This window comes from Amblyomma maculatum, chromosome 1, assembly GCF_055883805.1.
Source record: "Amblyomma maculatum isolate TAMU_Amacu chromosome 1, ASM5588380v1, whole genome shotgun sequence".
NCBI classification, from domain to species: domain Eukaryota; kingdom Metazoa; phylum Arthropoda; class Arachnida; order Ixodida; family Ixodidae; genus Amblyomma; species Amblyomma maculatum.
In genome coordinates this window covers 459,879,460-459,898,727 of record NC_139344.1, presented here as the reverse complement: position 1 = coordinate 459,898,727, position 19,268 = coordinate 459,879,460, and the positions used below count along the sequence as shown (strand labels likewise).

The window sequence follows — 19,268 nt, the reverse complement described above, 5'->3', positions numbered from 1 at the left end:
GGGCCAGATGTCTCGAATCGGGCGAAAAAAAAATATTTTGGTGCCATGCTCCGCCATGTAGGCGGAGGATTGTCGCGCATACATCTGGGCTGTGAACGTATCAGAAGAGCCTGTTCGTCTTCCTTCTGGTTTGACACTCGCGAGATTTGAGAATTATGTGACTCGTACCATTGGAATTATTTCAGATTGCAAAGGTGCCACGAAAGACACGTCTGAATATTGTGCTGAGCTTGAGGGCATAGTCCACAAATCTTTCCCATCTAGTGAACGTCGTATTGTGCAAGACATTTTGACAACTCATGCCCAAGTGTTCGAGTTTACCTCAAACGGATCGGGTAGCCATTTCGCAGCTTGTCAGCTACCACAACCTAACACAGGAAACGCACCCCGTGTTCGCCAAAAATCCTACCGAGTCTCCCCAGCAGAGCGCAACATAATTCAAAAACACTTGAACGAAATGCTGTAGAAAGGAGTCTACCGAGGATCTTGCAGTTCGTGGGCCGCACCTGTGACCCTAGTGCGAAAAAAATACAATTCTTGCCGATTTTGTCTATACTACCGTCGTTTGAACGCGGTAACAAAGAATGACGTATACCCGTTAGCTCGCATTGATGACGCTGTCGATTGTCTACAATCGGCGTGATATTTCTCTGTTGATTTGCGAGCTGGCTATCGGCAAATTCTTCTACATCCGTCCGACCATGAAAAGACTGCTTTTGTAACACCAGCTGGTTAATACGAACTCATTGTAATGCCCTTTGAATTATGCAACGCTCTCGCGACGTTTGAGAGATTTATGGACACTCTCCTTCGTGGCCTCAAATGGGAAATATGTATGGAAATATGCAGCGTTTCAGTCGTGCCCCATGAGCCAGCTGATTCGGCCGCGAGCATCGATTTGTCGATGTTACTTTAGCGATAACTAACTCACTTCACTTATGCGACTTACAACAACAAAGGGTCCGGAGTATTGCCACAAGAACTTCTGGTATAGGCCGCAGCGGTGCAATGGCGTCCAAAGCCAAACCAAATCTCCGGGTTCATAAGTTACTGCAGCATGATCCACATCATACCGAACCTTCGTGCGGTCTTGGGAGTCTACAGTTTGCAAAAGAGCAAGACGACGCGCTTTTTCAGTAAGACAAAGATGTTGCTACACGAATGGGTCATCGTGCACCGAGAATAGAAGAATGGTGTCCAGGAACGTTGATGATGAGCGCGCGTAAAGGAGGTGAAAAGGAGAATATCCAGTCACTTCATGCTTAGCTGTGTTACAAGCGTGAGTTACAAATGACTAGATGGCGTCCGAGTTGTGGTTTGATGTTACGTACATTGACATCATGTTAGTGGGAGTCCGGTTTAGACGCTCGGTAAGGCCATTTGTCTGAGGGTGGTATGGAGTAGAATGACGGTATTCGGAGCCACAGAGCCGTAAAAGTTCTGCCACGATATATACAGTGAACTGCCGACCGCGATCCCTGATGATCGAAATTGGGAGGGGTGGGGGCGGCGCCGTGGCGAAGTACGATTTGGTGTAATAAAAAGTTCGGCATATCGGTTGCTTTGGCAGAAACGAGTGCAGACGTCTCCACATACCGGGTCAAATAGTCAATCACTACGATAATCCAGCGACGGCTCGCAGACAATTTGGGGAAAGGACCAATCAGATGAATTCTAATTTCCACGATAGGTGACCTAGGGGGCTTGATAGGTTGAATAAGGCCCGAAGGTAGAGTGGTGCTTGGTTTGAGGCGTTGGCAAGGGATACAACTTGCTACATAGCGCTTCGTTGTCGTGTATAACCTTGGCCAATAAAATGTCATGCATCGCATGTAGGACAGCATTGCGGAGAGAATCTGGACAACAAGAAGAGGACGGGCACCATCAGTTGAGTAATTCTTTTTGAGCAGTAGACCATCTTGAATATTAAGAGGTGTAGATGCTCAATTGCGCGCCTTATCAAGCACGAAGTTCATGGTCTTGACATTGCGCTTGCCGGAACTTGCAGGTCTGGTAATGTTTCGCTCATATGCTCCAGGCAGTCATCCAGATCCTCTTCACCGACTGGCGTGCATGGAAGAGTAAGCAGTCAGTGTTGGCTTGGGGGCGACCACTTTTATAGGACGCAGAAAAGTCATGTTCCTGTAGACATAATGCCCAGTAGGCTAATCTACCGGAGGGGTCGCGCAGGCCAACAAGCCAGCACAGGAAGTGATGTTCGGTAATTACGTTGAAGTGACGGCCATAACAATATGGGGAAACTTGGTAACGGCGAAGATGGCGGCGAGACATTCCGTCTCTGTCACTTGTGTAGTTGCGTTCTGCTTTCGTTAAAGTGCGGCTTGCATATGCGATGGCATGCTGGGCCCAGTTCTGGAGCTGGATGAGAACCGCACCGACGCCCACGCCGCTCGCATCGGTGCGAATCTCGGTAGTAGCAGCCGGATCGAAATGGCCTAATACAGGACCAGATGTGAGCAGAAACTTCAGCTGTCGGAACGATGACTCGCATTGTAAGGACCAAACAAACGGAGCATCTTTTTGCAGGAGGGAAGTGATCGGATAGGTAATTCGGGCGAATCCTTGAATGAAACGGCGGAAATATGAACAAGGCCCCAGAGAGCTTCTCAAGTACTTCACGTTTTGAGGTTTTGCAAAGTCTCGCACAGCACTAATCTTTTGGGGGTCGGGCCGAATACCTTTATGATCTTACTGAAAATCCAAGCACAAAGGTCTGCCGCTCACCGAAGTGACACGTTGTAGAGTTCAAATTTAGTCCGGCGTTTCAGATACAGTCCAGCACAAGACTAAGTCGCTTATTATGCTCCCGAGATGTCCTTCCATAGATGATGGCGTCAACTAGGTAGCACATACATACCTCCCATTTTAAATCCCGTAGAATTGTGTCCATAAGTCTTTCGAATGTCGCTGGTTCATTGCACAGTCCATAGGGCATCACGTTAAATTCATAAAGTCCGTCGAATGTCACAAAGGCTGTCTTTTCTCGGTCCGACGGATGCATCGGTATCTGGCAATAGCCAGACCGAAGATCTACTGATGAGAAATAGGATGCAGATTGAAGACAATCTAAGGCATCGTCAATACATGGAAGAGGATAAATGTCCTTTTTTTAACTGCGTTTAACAGATGATAGTCCACACAAATCTCCACGAATTGTCCTTCTTGACCAAGATGACAGGGGCCGCCCAAGGACTGCAAGACTACCGTATGAAACCTTTCTTCAACGTGTCCTGGACTTGTTCGTAAATTTTTCTGCGCTCGACTGGTGATGCTCGGTAGGGCTTCAGTGTGACAGGGATCGAATCGCAAGTGTTGATCTTGCGTGCCATACGTGAAAATGGCGGAACAGAAAAATCGGCTTCTTGAAAAAAGTCAAACATCGAGGCGTAAGGTGCCAGAACTTCACATAACTCTTGCTGGTCGGATGACGAAAGCGATGTGTTTATTATCCGCGTTATATTCGCGCTGTAATCAAGATCCACATGATGGGGCGGATGAGAAGACACAGACCGAATAGAAAGGAGCTCGTAGCCGTCAAATGTAGCCAAGCTGAGGATGGATGGTAAACAAACGGGTTCTGACGAAACGTTTACAGTCCACAAGAGGGCACTCCCATCTACGACGTCGACGACGGCACGGGGCATGAGTAAACATTTCTTCACGGCATTGTTCATGCCAGGTTCAACCAACACAGAGTGGGTGCCTGCTCGAGCGGCAGAGCTGTGAACCGGCAGAAACATTGCAGCCATAGAAGGTAACATGACATCGTTGGAGACATAAAATGCGCCGCCACTAGAGCTAGGTGTCTTCTCTACAAAAGCAGACAGAATATTGTGGCGCAGAGAAATGTCGCCGGCTTCACAATCGCCCGTTGCTCCACAATCGTGCAGAAAAGTAATTCCGAGAATAAGATTACGTGTGGCTCAAGCTAAAACTACAAATTCAACTCGATACGTTTCCGAGCAATGACCACTGACACGAAGCAGAGACCCACTGCACACCAACGTTCTCCTCCAATACCGCGAAAGCTGGCACTTCGGTCCCAAGCGAACATTATTGTCGGTCCAAGGCGATTTTTAAAACTGAGATTCATCACGGAAATTATGGCATCAGTATCCACTAAAGTTAACGTATTTACACCACTTACAGTAACATAGACTTTGTTCAACATCACAGTAGGCAGAGGAAATGGCGGAGATGACCGTTTCGAGACCTCACCTCCATCGGCCGCTCCTGCTAGTTTCCCGATGATGGCGTAGGCGAGCGTCGATGTAGGCACGGGGACCGTACTCGACGCGGGGGTGGTGGTGTGAAGCGGCGGTCAGAAGCGGGAAAGGTGCTGCGAAAGACGCCCGGACGAGGCTGTAGTGGACGAGGTTGACGCCACTCATTGTTGTCGCGATCACGGAAACCTGTCCAAGGGCGGGTCCAAGAAAACGAGGACTGCTGTTACCAGTGTTGACAAAATCGCGCTATGCGCCCGCAGGCCGCAGTTGTAACAAGCGGGCGGCTCACGAAAAACGTAGAGGCTCGATCCGGAGGAATTCGACGGTGATTGAGAGACGATGGCAGCTGCATGACGAACGTTTGAATGTGGAGGAAAGCGGCTGGTCAGAGGCGAATAGGCGCGCTCATTGTCGTATGAGTAGAGCGGAAATTCAGGTTGATACGCCCACGGGGCTGGATGTTCAGCCTGCTGTGACTGCACTGCGCATTCCGAGTACACAGGTCGCGCGTTGGCGCCTTGCGCCGACGCGCGACCTGGCCATCTCTTCATTCACAACTCTGCGCACCAGAGAGGCGAGATGGTCGTGGACAGTACAGTCAACGCTGTCAACTGTTGGGACATTGAGAGGCGTCCAAATTTGGGCACAATACGGCGCATTTTTAAACATTCAAATGTACGGCAGTAATCGATAACGTCCAAAATAAAGTTAAAAGTTAAATTGGTTCACAGGAAGGGAAAGGCGCAGTAACTGTCACACTTGCTCTGTGGACACCCGACCCGCGCCATAAGGGAAGGGAGGAAGGTGGGAATGAATGTGGGAAGAGAGGAGGAGCCGTAGCGGAGGGCTACGGAGTAACTTCGACCACCTGGGGATCTTTAACGTGCGCTGACATAGCACAGCACACGGACGCCACTTCGTTTCGCCTCCATCGAAACGCAGCCGCCGCGGTCGGGTTCGAACCCGGGAACTCCGGCACAGTAGTCGGGCGTCTTACCACTGCACCACCCCGGCGGGGCTCCAAAATACTGTCTAGGGTTTTTTTTGTCATAAGAAAATTATAAACATCTACGGCGAATTCTTTTAGGAGATGGCCAACCTTGTCTTCGGGCATGCGTCTATTAACAATGAGTCAGAGCTTCAGGACTTCCTCTATATATGTCGTGCAAGTCTCTCCAGGTAACTGTGCTCGTTGGGAAAGGGTTTGCTCAGCCTTGCGTCTCTTTGATGTGGAGTCTCCAAAACAGTTGGTTACCTCTTCCACAAGCTTGTCCCAGGTAGAAAGGTTGTCTTCGTGGTTCTCAAACCACAGCAGCGCTGTGCCGGCCAGAAAGAATACCATGTTCGCGAGTTGCATGGCCGAGTCCCATCGATTGTATTTGCTGACATGTTTGTAGTGCGTCAGCCAGTCCTCGACATCTCATCGGCCAGACCAGTTAAGGTTCTTGGCTCCCGCTGATGCGGCCATGAGCTGGATGGTGCTTGGTGCTCCTGGCCTGCATTAGAAGCAGCTCCAGTTGAGCGGGAAGAGTGTCCTTCTCTGTCGTGGTCGTGGCTTGCCACGCCTGTGAAGTTAGGAGGGAGCTCGGCCAAGCGTCTGCTTCGTCGATGGTGTCCGAAAGGTTCCAGGATTATCCCGCACACTCCACCAAGTTGTTACGGGGGAAATGGGTTTATTATTTACAGAATATACGGTGAATGCATGAACATACGGTTGCGCGAGAGGCCCGCAAAGAGCTGCTCCTCAACTCCACGCCCTAAGTGACGCAGTTTCTTTTCTTCGGGCATGGCTGAGTCAACACGTGTAAAGAGGCGCGTCATGTCCTGGACGGACATCTGTACGCTTTCGTTCGGAAGCTGGGCGCAGGACTGGATGGCACGCTCCGCTCGTTCGCAGCAATCAGCGCTGGTGTAGACCTCCAGCAGGCGACGACGGCGCTCTCGCCATGATGTTTAAATGTCCACGCAACTTTCAAACCAGATGTGCACTCCATTCTCGACGCTGAAATCGACATTTCGCAGTTTCGCGACTTAGTCCCACTGGATGAAAGCAGCCACACGTTCTAAGTGAACGAGCCAGTCTTCCACATCCTCAAAGGGTCTCCGTGAAACGCCTGGGGAACCCTCGGGGTCTACAGGTATAGTGGGCTGGCGTAGCGCCGGCTGCTTGCGTACGAGCAACAGCGGGTGTTGTCATGGCGGTCTTTCATGGTGCAGGCTCCTGAGGGACTCCTTGGAGCCTCCGGCTGGAGCGATGTACCGGGGTATCAATTGGTGCTGGGCTCGCGGAAAGGCTGCCTGGAGGGATTTCTTGAATGGGCTAGTTTCGCCCAGCACCTCCACCTGTCACGTAATTCTAAAAGAAAGTCATACCGTCCTCAGAGAGGAACGATCCAATACCTGGATCCAGGCAAGCAGTCAGAAAGCGCGCCCATAGAATGCTAGCTCGATTCCGAAGTCCTCGTCTTTTATTGGAGAGCCGCGCGTCACCTGGCAATGCTAGATGGCACTATATATATATTTGTGTGTATATATATATGCCAGAAATATGTAATATATAATATATATTGGTGCGATGAAATAAGAAGGGGTGTTTATTTACAGTGCTGATGTAGCGGAACAAGATGAAGTCTACTAGCGCCCAGAAACCAACGCTTCTTCCTCCTCTTCTGCCACACCATCACAATCCTTCATCGTCGTCGTTAGCGTGACATATATATATATATATATATATATATATATATATATATATATATATATATATATATATATATATATATATATTGTAAGGGTACGTTCAAGCTAAGGTCGGTGTTCCGGCTGACCATTTAACTAGCGCGTTAGCCTCTTGCGCCTTCTTCTTTGTTTTCCGTCTTTTTTGTAGCACGCGCCTTTCAACATAGGCTCGTCGTCTGTCACCATCGACAGTCACTGAGCGTTGGGGTGACACTACCATTATACCCCGGAAAAAAAGGAGGCATCCAGCCGACTCATGGCGTGCACTGTTTCACGCCCGCGGCGATGCATCTCCGGTTTTGAAGCAAGCGGTTCTATAACGTAGTTCACGGGAGAGGTCTGGCAAATAACCCGATATGAACCATGATATTTGGAAGCAAGTTTGGTAGGAAGACCGGAAGGGGTGGCATGAACCCAAAGCCACACGAGGGAGTCTGTGCTGTATGAAGGAGCTGGACACGACGGTGCGCGTAGGAACTGTTGGTGACCTTAGTTCTGGGCTGCAAATGATCGGGCCAACTGGCGACATTCTTCTGCATATGCTGCCGCTTAAGAGACGGTGGTCGCTTTAGAGGTGTCAGGGCGATAAGGGAGTATCGTGTCCATAGTTGAGGTCGGTTCACGGTCGTATAGAACAAAAAAGGGGAGAAGCCGGTCGTGCTTTGTATGGAAGTATTATAAGCGTACGTGACAGTATTATAGGGGTGCCCAGCATCTCCACCGACTGTAAGCGTACGTTCAAGCTCAGGTCAGTGTTGCGGTCGACCGTTTACCTAGCGCGTCCGTATCTTGCGTCTTCTTCTTTGTAGTAGGCGCCTTTCGACATACGCTCGTCGTCTTTGTCACCGTCGGCAGTCACCGAGCGTTGGTGGGACACTAATATATATATATATATATATATATATATATATATATATATATATATATATATATATATATATATATATATATATATATATATATATATAGTCAGGACAGTAATGAGATCGACAGTAAGGAAAAGACGCGAAACGTTTCGCCTGTGACGGAAGACGAGGTTAAGAAAGCGTTAGACACTATGAAAAGGGGAAAGCAGCTGCAGAAGATCAAGTAAAAGTAGATTTGTTGAAGGACAGGGGCGATATCGTGTTAGGTAATATGGCGACCCTGTATACGCAGCGCCTGGTGCTATCGACTTCACCGGAGTCATGGAAGAACGCAAACATTATCTTAATTCATAAGAAAAGGGCCGCATAGGACCTGCAAAATTACAGACGAATCTAAGGTAATGTTCAACAGCCTGGGGAAGGAACAGCAATTTACATTAGGTAGCGAATCACTGGAATTAGTAAGCGAATATGTCTACTTATGACAGGTAGTAACCGTAGATTCGGATCATGAAAAGGAAATAACAAGAAGAATAAGATTAGGATAGAGCGCATTTGGCAAGCACTCGCAGATTATGACTAGCAGCTTACTGGTATCGCTCACGAGAAAAGTATACAACAGTTGCATCTTACCTGTACTCACCTATGGGGCTGAAACGTGAAGGCTAACGGAGAGGATTCTACTTAAGGACTACGCAGAAGGCTATGGAACAAAAAATTCTAGGACAAACGTTAAGGGCTAGGAATCTTGCAGAGTGGGTTACAGAAATAACTCAAATTACTGAAGTCAAGAAGAAATGGGCATGGGCAGGACATGTAGTGCGAAGAGAGGATAACCGATGGTGGCTTAGGGTAACAAACTGGATTCCTATGGAAGGAAAGCGTAACAGGGGCGGCAGAAAGTTAGGTGGACGGATGAGGTTTAGAAGTTCGCAGGGGTCAAGTGGATGCAGCTAGCACAGGACCGGGTTAACTGGAGTTTTATGGGAGAGGTCTCACCCTCACACTGCAGTGAGTACCGTTAAGCTGATATATATATATATATATATATATATATATATATATGCGTGTATGTGTATACGATATAGCGGAACCGATACTAAGTATGATCTTGCCGCATTGGCGGTTCACAATAGCCCCTATTTTATAGGAAGGAGGTGCATAGGTCTAGAGTGCATGGGCTGTGAATGGCCTCCATCTTGTTCGGCATAACTCGACCTGTGGGGGGATCTAAGGGTGGGTGCCATGCTGGGTGGCTAGGGTGGTAACCCACCATAGTATAAATGGCTTGCAATTCAATATTGATTGTAAGGTTGCAATATGGATAACAACCTATTAGCAACCAAAAACCGCCTTTTGTCGTTTTCAGGATGTCGCAGGCACAGATAAACAAACAACCCTCAGTTGCAAAAGCCCTGCTCGAGCAAAATGAAGCCAAAGTGTTGGAGGCGCGTTCCGAGCGCTACACCACTGCCAATGCAGCCATCCTGGACTTGTTCCATGGTGCGTTCATGATTCACGACGACCAGGAGCAGCATCAATTCATCGACGTCGGATGCGGAATCGGAGATCTCGTGTACAAGTATGTTGCGGCAGTCTATGAATCATGCGAAGAAAGTTCGTTTAAAAAACTACGCTTCGAACGGAGGTGTGCGGGGCGTATGATTAAGGCTATCAAAAAAAATTAAAAGTCCATCTTGTAATAGTAATATTTGTTCAGTATATTAGGAATAACATGAAATCTGAGAAAGTTCTAAAATTGGCTCCGCAGTTCAACTTGCGCACCCGTAAGGGGCAGGTTTCTATGCCTCACCGCACAGACTGTAATAACCACTATATATTCCCGGCACAACCACCTCAAGAAGCAAAGAGCAACCTCGTTCAATGTGAGATACAGAGCAAACATTCTAATAGCGAAAACCGTCACATGCTCATGGGTGTGCATTAAGGAGGGTATAAAAAACATCCTTGATATGCGCAAAAAGCGTCCGTCAGCAGAGAATGTCACATCGTTTTTGTCGATGATGCGATTTTTGCGTACATGAATAGCTGTACGAGGCAGAGGGTTAAACAATGTGTTTTCAAAATTTCGCTGATGTGGAGTAAATAATTAATTAGGTCAAAAAGCTCAATTCGATGTAGAAATAGTCATGAACGTTGATATATGGTGTGGAGACCTCAAAAGCCCACGGACATTAAAACATCAAAAGACGAACCTTTTGCAAAACTTTACAAAAACTTTGCTGTTTTGTCATGCCTCTTCGTTACGTTGCAACATCGAAAACAGTCACTCGAGAGTAAAAGAGTAAAAAAGTAGTAAACGAGAAAAAAAGCAAACTATAGAAAAAGTTGCAAGACCAAAAGAAAAAAAAACGTGTAAAGTGAGCAAAAAAACAAAAACAGATAAAAAAAGATGGAAATCAGTTTCAAAGCGTCTATTGACTACAACAGAGTCGCAGGAAAGGTGAAGTGCCTCCAACAAAGGTATGAAGCGAAAGCGTGACTACGCTAGGCAGAGCCGGTCTTCACGCGGGCTTCAATTTGACCTTCATTTTACTTTCAAAGAGTAGGAGGAGAAACTCGCTACGCGGATCAGGTGTCTACAAGCAAATTTCGACTGCCCTTAGAATTGGCACTAGAAGAATTCGAAAGCCTGAGTATTGCTGCTCCACACAGTGAGTTTGCGGGCCCTTTGCTGAGCTTTTTCTAGCACGGTCGGGGCTCGTGTCGCAAAGTGTAAATTTTCTTTCTCTCGTGCACGATAGTTGCAGTGATATATATAATTATAATTTGTTTATAGAAAAGGAAACACATTATATCTGTCACAAATTCTAGCGCAAGTGTTAGATTTGACAGTACACTGTTGCTACTGTCTGGTATTGTTCCTTGGCGCGCGTTCTTTGCAGTGCATATTCATGCGGAATTGGCGGCACAGCGTCGCTCCTATCCCGTGGCGTTCTCACAGCTACGTAACATTCTGAAAAAGCAGTAAGCGCCTTAAAGAGAGGCGACGCATAAGTACATACTATTCTTTTTAAAGCGACAGCCTTTCTTGCCTCATGGAGCGAAATCCCATGCGCGAGAATTGTGCATGTTATCTGTGCTTCGGATCTGTGTGTCTAATCTGGATCTGTGCATGTGATAGATCTGACTTGCTAATGACCGATATATGAAGAGGGAAATTAAACATAGAAGAATAGACAATAAGTGACACTCCTTGATTTTAAAGTAACCTGGGTAGCGAGGTGATTCGAGTTTGGCGGTTGATCGGTAGGCAGCTATTGAGATAAAGGCTTGGGGTGAGGGAGACATTCTAGCTCACAAGACTACACGTTCATATCCAATTGTCATTCTGACACTCCTTTCGCCGTAGTAGGCAAGCCTAATGATAAAAAGATCGTACAAAACAGCTTCATAGTTAATTACGTGACCACATTAAACAGTACTGGCTGTTTGAGATTGATCCAAGTACATAATTTTAAGACATTTTTTTTTTTATCCGAGGCATATGAGCAACATTGTAATGTTAAGCACATATTGATCAATTTGAATGACTGCGCCTAAAATACTTGGAAAAAGCTGGATAAAGTGTTTTTTTTTAAATTAGTATCGAGCTGTCAAAGCCTGCGTAGAAATCTAATGGGCTGTGTTTCTTTCAACAATTCTGAGGCAAATGGCACATATTGAATGCACATTCAGTAACATATTTAACATATTCATATAAATGGTATAATTGCTTCGGACAAATGTCGAACATTTGCTTCTGAAGCTTGTCCTGGGCTAACGGACGTAATTGATACCTACTAGAAAATAAATCATGTGTATTAATAAATACTTGCAAGGCAACTAAGAAAAATTTAAAGATACGTCTATTCATTGAGGCCAATTATTATTTCTACACGCAACAAAACGTTTGTGAATTTATCTTGCGCCCCAAAAAATACGCTTCACTGTCACAAGACCCCATTAAAGAACCTTATTGCCCAAATACTAGAAGTCAGTCGAGGGAAGATGAGCGGATATATTGATTATTGCGGCTTTAAGCTATATATAAAATAATTACTCTCAGAAACTCATCATATAAAATATCTTAAGTTTGTATGCACGTCAAAGTAAAGGGTCTTCATTATAATGGCTTATCAGTGAGTTTAACGAAATTTTGAAGTAATTTTGCGGCCGCGAACATTATAATGCGCTTATCCTGGGTATTATCCTGTAAAGAGATAAGCGCTCTTCACAATGGTTGTAATGACTCATTTAAGTTTTACACATTCGCACTACGTGTTTTAACGGCGTCCACTGTCACTGAAAATTCGTAAAACAATTCAGAAAATAAGTGAAAGCAGTCAGGTATAAAACCTTAACCACAGTTTCCTTTCGAAACAAAATTTACCAAGTGTTTATAGTACTTGTGCCAATGGTTTTTGCTTATGTCACTAAAAGTAATAGCATTAAGTCAGAGATGATACGTTTGGGTTTAAGTATATTATCGAGAAATAAAAATGTATTTTTATGGAAGTATGTGTTGTGCAGGTAATATTGCTAAATATAAAACACTGAACAGGATTCAGAGTTCATTTAATAGTATTCAAAACTTTTGATATCGCAAACAATATTATGCTTGTAGCTTTATTTATTCTCTCACAAAATGCCTTGCACATGAAAAGCACATTCAGTGTGCTTCGTTCTATTTTCTGTAATTTAACTGGAGACGCGATGTGGGGTACAGTAAGCAATACCCCAGATTGAATTTCAGGAGCACTTTCTCGCGGTTCAAGCTATAGCATAGTGAACGACAGAGTCAAGGGATGTAGGTTATCTTAACTGGCCCCCGGTCTACGCAGGCACATTCTCCCTCACTGCACTCCGTGCCGACGACTTGTTGCGGTTGACCGTTCGGACCACTTCATCGAGCTTGCCTCCAAAACGTACCCGCATCCAAAGATCGAGTACATGGTCTTGGACATCGTAGGAGATGTGGAAGGATTCGTACGTGACCAGGGCCAGTTCCAGAGGGTCTACTCATTTTCTATGTTGCATTGGGTCAAAGACAAGCGTGTGGCTATGCGCAACTTCGAAACACTGCTCGCTCCTGGTGGAGAGCTCTTCCTGGTCATGCTAGGAGCCTCCCTCATACATGATCTGTACAAGGAGATGATGGAATCAACCCGCTTTGCAGAGTATCACCACGTAGGTGATCAGAGCGTTTTGTATTTCTGTTTTAAGAATAATAGATAATAATATATTCTTTTAAAGAGAAAGGAAATGCGCAGGGTCCCATTTTTTTTTTTTGTGGACACATGAACGGACCTAAACCACGTCGTAATAGAGGGGAGGAAAGTGGGAGTGACAGCGGGGAGAAAGCGAGCAGTAGTGGAGGGCTTCCGAGTAATTTAGGCCACCTAGTTATCTTCAACATGAACGGACTTGATAAGGGCGGCTGCTACTGGCCCCACGGTGTTGTCACTGCCTGGTATTGGCTGGCAATTGGTAATTGGCTGGTATTGGCAATTGGCTGGTATGTCACAGCCAATTGCGGGGGCGGGCTGGCCTGCCACCGAAGGTTGTACCTGTTGTAGCCTATCATTACACCCGTCACCGCTTCGGTGGTAGATGACGGCCGTTGTGAGGCGCGTCTCTCTCTTCCCACTTTTCTCTTTCTTTCTTTCGTTCTTTGTTTTTTTTATTTTCTCTTTTGTGTGCACGAAGCAGCGGAGGTGGTTGTTGTAGCTGTAGGAATAAGGAAAAGAAAATGTCCGGGCCTGCTACTGGCTCTGTAGCTGAACCATCGCCTCCGCTTGATTGATTGATTTATAGGAAGGGAAAGGGGCGCTAACTGTCTCACTGTTTACTCTGCCTGATTGAATTATAGGAAGGGAAAGGCGCGGTAAATGTCTCACTTGTTTGCTGTGGACACTTCAACCGCGCCGTAATGGAAGAGAAGAAGGTGGGAGTGAAACTGGAAAGAGGGAAAGAGGAGCCGAAGTGGAGGGATACGGAGTAATTTCGACCACCTGGGGATCTTTAACGTACACTGACATCGCACGGCACACGGACACCTCTTTGTCGTGAGTACAGAAGAGAAAAATAGAGAGGAAAGTAAAAGAAGAGAGAGAGAAAGACGCGCTGCAACAAACGCCATCCCCCACCGAAGCGGTATTGGGTGAAATGACGGCCTACAACAGATAATAATTCACCGTGGCTTAGCTGTAGTTAAGCCTAGGAGGTAGCGAAAGCAAGAGTGGCGAAGTATCTCCAATGGAAGACGTCAACACCTGTTAGGGTACCCCGATGCGTGCGTCCCTCTCCGCCGCTCCGCGAGGACGCGCATCGAGGCTCCCTACCACCTGTTAGACTACAGCGCACCTAGTGGGAGAAGAGCGAAACACCCGGCGTGGCCATAAGCCAAGCTACGTCCTTGTTGTTGTTGTGGCTGTAGAAAAAAGGAAAAGAAGGTGCCGGGCCTGCTTCTGGCTCTGTAGCTGAGCCATCTCTGCTGCCTCGTGCGGACAGAAGAAAAAAAATAGAAAAGAAATAAATTACCGACGATTACGTTACTTCCTAATGCGAAATTTGAGCGCAGTAAATAAGCTGTTTCACCTTTTCGATAGATTGAGGCAAAGAAATCGAGCAACACATGTATGCGCTATCAGAGAATTTTTTTTTTATTTTTCACACGTATTCCTTTAACAAAGACTCCACTAACAGTTCTTGACAGTCATGAAGGAAGCTTTGTGGTCGGAGAAATAGACTGATATATGTTCGACTTGGTACACCAATGCTTGATTCTCAAAGACGAGATCTATACAAGTGCCTCGCGAGGTTGGCACAGCCGTGGGACGCGTTACGAGCGAGAGGAACGGGATACGAAGAGGCATCCGTGTGCTGTGCGATGTCAGCGCACGTTAAAGATCCCAAGGTGGTCGAAATTACTCCGTAGCGCTCCACTACGACTCCTCTTTCTCTCTTTCCACTTTCACTCTCGCCTTCCTCCCTTCCCTTACGGCTTGGTTGCGGTGTCCACAGAAAACAAGTGAGACAGTTACCGCGCCTTTCCCTTCCTATAAAAAATAAATCGGTTTTTCTATGCGGTCATGCCCCGCCGGGGTGGTACAGTGGTAGGACGCCCGACTACTGTCTGGAATACCCGGGTTCGAACCCGACCTCGGCGGCTGCGTTTCGATGGAGGCGAAACGAAGAGGCGTCCGTGTGCTGTGCGATGTCAGCGCACGTTAAAGATCCCCAAGTGATCGAAATTACTCCGTAGCTCTCCACTACGGCTCCTCTTTCTCTCTTTACACTAGACCTAGACCTAGACAGGAAAACCTAGACAGGAAAAGTAGAAAGGTAGGCTTGAAAATCAATATGCAGAAGACTAAGGTAATGTTCAACAGCCTCGGGAAGGAATAGCAGTTTACATTAGGTAGCGAAATACTGGAAGTACTAGGCGAATATGTCTACTTAGGACAGGTAGTAACCGCAGATCTGGACCACGAAAAGGAAATAACAAGACGAATAAGATTGGGATGGAGCGCATTTGGCAAGCACTCGCAGATTATGACTAGCAGCTTACCGGTATCGCTCAAGAGGAAAGTACACAACAGTTGCATCTTGCCTGTACTCACCTATAGGGCTGAAACGTGGAGGCTAACGAAGAGAGTTCTATGTAAGTTGAGGACAACCTAGAGGGCTATGGAACGAAACATGGTAGGGGTAACATTAAGAGATAGAAAGCTTGCAGAGTGGGTCAGAGAAATAACTCAAGTTACCAACATTCTAGTAGAAATTAAGAAGAAGAAATGGATATGGGCAGGACATGTAGTGCGAAGAGAGGATAACCGATGGTCGCTGAGGGTAACAAACCGGATTCCAAGGGAAGGAAAGCGTAGCAGGGGGCGGCAGAATGTTAAGTGGGCGGATGAGATTAAGAAGTGCGCAGGGGTCAAGTGGATGCAGCTAGCACAGAACCGGGTTAAGTGGAGAAATATGGAAGAGGCCTTTGCCTTGCAGTGGGTATAATAAGGATGATGATGATGATGATGACAGGCCTGTAACATGTTTCGGGCTACAAAAATTTAATAGGTTTTACAGATACTCCATTGCACGAGTAAATACATCCAATGCTTTCACCGAACATTTGCAAGATTGATATGGTACTGCAGGTTTGAGTCTATGCGGGGCGATAACCTATTCAGGCCTGTTTCTGCTGGCGTACCAGGTTTGACACATTTTTATGTCAGACAGTTAGTTGCTCGTTTTTTCTTCTTGTGTAATAGCTCCCATTCAATTACCAGAGCATCCCTGCTAACTAACTTTGTGCACCTTTCCAACTTACTGGTATCTTCCAATTTTACCGATCGGTCCTCATTTGGTTTTATAGAGGAAGTTTATGATTGATTGTGTTTTCTGGCAGTTCGCTTTTTAACGAGTACTTATTCTCTGTTTCATGGAAAACGTATTACAAAAAATTGATATCTATGTTGTTTCCGCCTCCCTTATATCGTTCACTCAATTCTAATTGGATGGGGGACAAAGTGGTAAAAAGGGTGCGCAAAATTGCAATCTCGCCTTCTACTAAAACGTTTTTATTGAAACTTCTGCCTGTTACAGTGTGGCTTGACAAAAAATATTTTCGTTTCTTCAGTTACCTGTCGGCTTTGTGATCCACCTGAAACGATCGAACAGTGTTTTATTGCCTGAGAAGATCCAATATTATTTTGTGACGTTCTGCAAAGAACACTGAAGAAAGACTTTATTTTGAATTCCCACAGTGTTTGTAACTTGATGGCAACCAAACATCACCAAGAACCCTTTGACACGATTTTGCTGCTTGGACTGCACAACCCGCTGTATGTTAAATCGGAATGTTGAGTCTCTCGTTTTTCCCAGTACTCATTTCGGCCAGATAGATGGTGCACCAGCTTACAGACATTTACGGAGATAGTGGCTATCAACCGGACAGGCTGCCATTGTTGATGTGTTGTCTTTCCTTGCCACCATTTTAGTGAACTTGTGCTAAGTTGTGTTGTTTAATGTTGCATGTTTCAATTGAACTTTTAACCTACAGGCTGATTACATTGTATATAATGTATAATTCCTGAATTTGAAGGAATGTAATAAATATTCTGCTGAAAGAAAAGCAGCATTTCACGACCCGGCATATGGCACAGGGGTAGGCGCTCGGCTGGGGATCCAAGGGATGGAGGTTCGATTTCCAGATGGAGTCTAATTTTGTTTTCATGAGGAGGAGTTGCACAACTCTTAAGCGTTGCTAGGTAACGCCGGCAGAGCTTGGCGAGGAGGCTGCGCTGCTGGCTTTGGCAGTGACGTCACGGCATACTGCGTACCTCATGCGACATACGCGAAGCTCGGCTCTGACCCTCGTAGCAAAGCTTTTCACTTCAAAATGGGTGGTGGTGGTAAAATCTAAATCTCTAGCAGATACAGGATAGGCGTCAACATATCCGCCTACAGGATGGTCTGGAGTCCTTCGACCCGGGTGGCGTGTTCGGCCAGTCTGATTACACTTGGCTAGGAAGGAAGAAAAAAACTTTATTTAGCCCTAAATTACTTGGTGCTGTTTGGGCCGTCTTCAGAGATGTCTGCTTCTTGAATCCACAAGTGTCTCCGTCGACCTCGTCCACTTCTGCACAATGTTCGGTTGCCCTCAATCCAGGGCTCCGCTGACTATTGCCGCCCGTTGGGCCCGCTGTACCAGACCTTGTGGTCTTCGCAGCGGTCGCTGGACAGCAGTCTCCCATTGCTCCGCACTCGTGTTTCGAATTTTGGGGACAATATTTATGTTGACAGGCCCATGTGATGTAATATAGTGTTGGTCTTCTATCGCACCTACACATACTAAACAAAATACGCCCTGCACCTGGCTAAGTTTCAGAGTGTCAGCTTAAATGTTGAGAACCCAAAACTATTGCGTTTTTCACTGTTTATTTTTATATATTTTATTTCTGGACACGCCAATATCATATATAGCAGATCCGCCTTATCCTGGCAAAGTTGCACTTCTCAGCATTTTTCCGGGTACTACAGACTTAGGGTAGCAGGGTTCGGAAAAGTCCTTCTGTGTAAGCGCCTCCAAATGTTTTCTTGGATCTGATTTAGTGTCCTATCTGGCGGTGGGTTTTCTAACCTGTTTAGCCGATAGTGCCCAGTAATCTTTTTGTAACTGACTAGCCTGTCGCTGCTAAGAGTATATTGTGGATCAGAGCCTATCCAGAAAGTGAGACCACGGGAAAGCTTATGAGCTCCATCATTTCCCTGAAACTGGGTTTGGGCTAATGCCCACATAACCCAATTATTCTGTCATCCTGACATGCTCTCAGTATCCTTATTCCTGTAGAGAGACCCTTTCCTTGGGATAATTGCATATCGCTGTTTTCGAATAACTTATAATTGTAGTAGCCATTGTCCCTGCTATTTCAGGGCCAGTCGCCACCTCTTCAGCCGTGTCAGCTAAGCTCTTCCTAACCGAACCGCTTATTCTTAGATTTTGCTCATCCGACACTACCTCAACCATAACATGTCTGTCCTCATACACGGCGGCGTCGACATAGACCACATCCTGTCATCCTTTTGTTGGCTTTCTTCCCTTAGAGACCCGTCCGGCCACCTCGCACGATCGGCTCTCCGCCTTCAGGAATGTGACATCCGCGTTATATATCGCTCTGGCCGTAAACATATGGACGCCGACGCTCTGTCTCGCTCTCCCCTCTCCAACGAACCTGCGGGCTCCACGGCGGCTGATCCCGTCCTCTCGTCTCTAACCATCGCTGATAAGCCTGCGGAGCAGTGCAAAGACCCTTGGCTAGCATCTCTTATCGACATCGTGTCCACTTCTAACGCTGCTGCGCCTTCTCGGACTTTACGCCTTCAAGCACCACACTTTGCCCTACGAGACGGTCTTCTCTACCGCCGCAATTATGCTGATAAAGGTGCAATCCTCTCTTCACTGGCAGTGCGGAGCGACAAATCGTTAAATGACGTCATAACTTTTCGTAATCGTCGGCAAAGTCGCTCATGAATCAGACACTGCAGCACCCGTATCGACCAGCACATATACAGACAGACCATTGATAGAGATCCATATAACGTTCGTGGGCAAAATATGAGGCCTTGAGCTTTTCGCAGAGAACGCAGTTCTCGCCTCAGGAACCGCGGAACTTAGTTTCCCGCGTCAGCAGGGGCTGGTCGCCGGCAAATTGGTGACAGTGACCTGCAACGTGGAGAAGGAGAACGATGGGTCGTATATGAACGCTGTTCGGCGGCGTATGCAGGCGAAGCGGGAGCAGAACGAAACAACGGTGGGGAGTATGCCGAAGAAGCAGGTTCTGGATGCGCAGCCATGCGACGACGGCATCGACGGGCCACATGTCCAGGGCAACCACAGTAGTAGCAAATTGGG

At 46.6% G+C, this 19,268-nt stretch overlaps 1 protein-coding gene across 1 annotated transcript; it reads left to right on the top strand.

Annotated features, from left to right (window-relative positions):
• Positions 1-9,219: 9,219 nt before the first annotated feature.
• On the top strand, positions 9,220-18,334 carry LOC146209770 (4-vinylphenol methyltransferase 2-like). The gene is made up of 3 exons (XM_084581091.1): positions 9,220-9,431; positions 12,694-13,039; positions 18,290-18,334. The coding sequence occupies exons 1-3, from the start codon at positions 9,220-9,222 to the stop codon at positions 18,332-18,334; spliced, it is 603 nt and encodes a 200-aa protein (XP_084437217.1).
• Positions 18,335-19,268: the final 934 nt, after the last annotated feature.

Bases quoted from the DNA above. Each gene is read 5' to 3' on its own strand.
- LOC146209770 (XM_084581091.1), top strand. From the start codon at position 9,220: ATGTCGCAGGCACAGATAAACAAACAACCCTCAGTTGCAAAAGCCCTG. The intron at 9,432-12,693 runs GTATGTTGCGGC...CGGTCTACGCAG, and splicing joins ATCGGAGATCTCGTGTACAA to GCACATTCTCCCTCACTGCA. The intron at 13,040-18,289 runs GTAGGTGATCAG...CTGCTATTTCAG, and splicing joins GCTTTGCAGAGTATCACCAC to GGCCAGTCGCCACCTCTTCA.